The sequence below is a fragment of the Castanea sativa genome, chromosome 1 (genome assembly GCF_040712315.1).
Source record: "Castanea sativa cultivar Marrone di Chiusa Pesio chromosome 1, ASM4071231v1".
In the NCBI taxonomy this organism is placed as follows: Eukaryota; Viridiplantae; Streptophyta; class Magnoliopsida; order Fagales; family Fagaceae; genus Castanea; species Castanea sativa.
In genome coordinates, this window is record NC_134013.1 from 83,282,449 (window position 1) to 83,285,637 (window position 3,189).

A 3,189-nucleotide genomic window follows, 5' to 3' on the forward strand; every position below is an offset into this window, starting at 1 on the left:
AATGTCACTAGCAAAACATTAAAAAAAAAAAAAAAAAAGCTAAATTGTGACCACCTCACCAAGCAAAATGTTAAACCTCATTGTCGGTAAGCTTTGTGCTACAGTGACGTATGCAGACTTTTACAGCTGGATTTGGAGCCCACAAATCTGATCCTGACCTCAAGTTATTAGCCAAATCCAACGGCTGATGTACGACACCTTTGTTTGACGCACGAGTGGGCCCCGCCCCACCCCAACCGTATATCACGGCTCTAACCAGCTGTCCCTATCTCTCTTTACCTGTCACCCTATCAATAATCATCTAGATGTCTTTTATACGGGGTAACATACCGTATGACCGTATCACTAGTTAAGTCGGCATTCAGCCACTCATAGTGAACTCATTTGAGTATAATCTAAATTATCAGCCATCGGCTCCACTCTACAAATATAAATAATGCTCTAAATTATCAGCCACCGGCTCGCTCACTCCGCAAACATAAATAAAGTTATTTGTAAATTTAGTAGTGAAATTACTGTTCTGTTTCGTTACAGCGTGCTATTTATAATTTTTTTCTCTTGCGGATTCGGAATTGTCTTCATTTTGATCTATCATACATTTCTATTAATAATCCACAGTTGAATGTAAGATTAATGATCAATATATAATGGTCAAATTACTGAAAAATGAACCACAGCATCAATATAAAAACGAGAAGAAACAAAGTGGAAAGTTTTTGAAACCTAAAAATTCCAACTAAGAACAATCCAAGACATTTTAAGACAAAAGATGTACTTGAAGGAAAAACCACAAAAACAGTATAATAAGAATGTAGCGGGTAGCGCCACCCAAAAACAAGAGATTACCAGACTAACTGAGCGAAAAAAAGCAAAAAACTTTTACTTTATACACAGGATATGAGATACAACAAAACTACAGAGGATGAGTCCCTTGCTAACTCCTCCCCTAAGTAAAGAATGTGTCTTCTTTTTTTCTTTTTTTTGTGGTGACTTTAACAGGTTTTTTCTTTTCCTCACTTTAAACGGGAAAAAAAAAATCCAAGAAAATAACAAAAAGGGTAAAAGAGGAAAAACAGAAAAAGATAAAAGAAGAAAAGAAAATTAATTTACGGGTTTTCCGTGATTATAGCCGTAATAAGAAAGATACCACCGAACAAACTTCTTCAACCCGGTTTGCAAATCGGTTGTGGGTTTATACCCGAGTTCACTTCGGGCCAAACTAATATTCGCATGCGTGAACGGTACGTCACCGTTTCCAGGCATATCCACAAGATTCCTCTTCGCTTTTGTCTTCAAATACCTCTCTAATATACTCACAAGTGTCGGTACGGTCACGGGTGACGTGTTACCCAGATTAAAGATCCGGTACGGAGCGGGTCCCCGTTTCTTCCCACCCGACCCGGTACTTTTCCCCGACGTGTCCAAAGATCCCAGACAACCCTTCACAATGTCATCAATGTAAGTGAAGTCCCGGGCCAAGTCAACCCGGTTCTTGCCCCGATAGATCTTAATGGGTTTACCTTGTAGAATATTCCGGGTAAAAGAGAAGTAAGCCATATCGGGTCGTCCCCACGGGCCGTACACGGTAAAAAATCTCAACCCGGTAATGGAGAGGCCGTAAATGTGGTTATAGGTGTGGGTAATTTCCTCACCGGCTTTTTTAGTAGCGGCGTAGAGACTTGCGGGTTGGTCGGTCCGATCCGATTCGGAAAACGGTACCTTTTCGTTTAACCCGTAAACCGAACTCGACGAAGCCCAAACAACCGACGGCTGAGGATTCGCCGATTTACAAGCCTCGAGAAGCGAAACAAGCCCGGCGATATTGCTGTGCACGTAGGAATTTGGATTTTCCATAGCGTATCGAACTCCGGCTTGTGCCGCCAAATGCATCACGTGCGTAAAAGCCACGATGTCGAAGAGCTTCTCCAACAAACGACTGTCGTTTATGTCTCCCTCCACGACGAAAACCCCGTGGCTTTCGAGGAGTGCCCTGCGCGCTTTCTTCAACGACGGGTCGTAGTAGTTGTTGAAGTTGTCGAGCCCAACGACGCCGTCGCCGCGCCTCTTCAAAGCGAGCGACACGTGCGTGCCGACGAAACCGGCGCCGCCGGTGACCAAAACGGACATGCCGCCTGATCTTCGGATCTGGGAGGAGACCCGCACTTGCTTCTCCCACTGGAGACCGCCCCACGAGGCGGCGAAATACTTGCTACCGGTATCGACGAAACTCTGGAAACTCAAATACGACGCCGTTAATGCAATCAAGAAGAGCGCCCACAAGAACATGGTGCTCGTAGAAGCGAAACAACGATGGAATTGACGGTTCATGCTGTGGGCCCGGTCGATCTTGAACTTCCCAGGCGTTGATGGGAACAGTTCTTCCTCTAAAGAAGGCATGTTGGGTTTCGAACAATATGTTTTCTTTTCTGTTTTTTTTTTTTTTTTAAAGAATAAAAAAGAAAAAGAAAGTGAAATTTGGGTATTGGTTTTGGAAAAAGATGCAGAGAAAGAAAAGTGAGATAAGCTTCAAACTTTTTTTTATTTCTGCACCTAAAGAAAAGAGAAGTTCATATGGGTTTATATATAGGGGATAACCCACAAATGAAGCGACAAAGTACTACGCGTGAACGCGTTAAGACGTCGGCCAGGTTGAGAGAAGAGAGAGAAAAATTTTGGAGACAAGGATATTTGAGAGTTTTGGACTTTTCTGGTTAAAAGAGAAAGAGAAAGACAGAGTGTATCCAGTGGAATATATTTTGGGTTATTTATTTTTTTATTGAAGAAAGTCACTGGTTATATATGTATCCAATTGTACGCGCTTTGGTGAAGCTGTGTGCACTATGAGAATGCATCATCAACATTTAATGCTGATGACGATGATGATGATGATGTTTTTCTCATAAAAATAAAATAAAACATTTAATGATGTTGCTAATTGAAATAAGGTAAAAAATTTCATCCCTAAAATTGGTATTAAACTTTGAAACATCTTTGTAGGTTGTTAAACTATTTGAAAACATTATACTCCCTGTATTTAATGTAAGACTATTGACACCAAGTGTTTTGTGGTGAGGTCATTGGGGTGTGATTTGTTTTTTTGGTAGTTGGATAGTTTGGTAAGAATGGATTTGAACCTTCATTTTTCAAGTTGGAAATATCATGAAGTATCAACTAATTGAATTATAAATA

At 41.0% G+C, this 3,189-nt stretch overlaps 1 protein-coding gene across 1 annotated transcript; it reads right to left on the reverse strand.

The window, feature by feature from the left end:
* Positions 1-855: 855 nt before the first annotated feature.
* On the reverse strand, positions 856-2,708 carry LOC142615861 (UDP-glucuronate 4-epimerase 1). The gene has a single exon (XM_075788775.1). It carries the CDS (start codon positions 2,395-2,397, stop codon positions 1,102-1,104), a length of 1,296 nt encoding a protein of 431 aa, XP_075644890.1. The 5' UTR covers positions 2,398-2,708; the 3' UTR covers positions 856-1,101.
* Between the last annotated feature and the right edge of the window lie 481 nt (positions 2,709-3,189).

What these genes read in the sequence shown, in the direction of transcription:
- LOC142615861 (XM_075788775.1), bottom strand. Translation starts at nt 2,397, where the DNA reads ATGCCTTCTTTAGAGGAAGAACTGTTCCCATCAACGCCTGGGAAGTTC.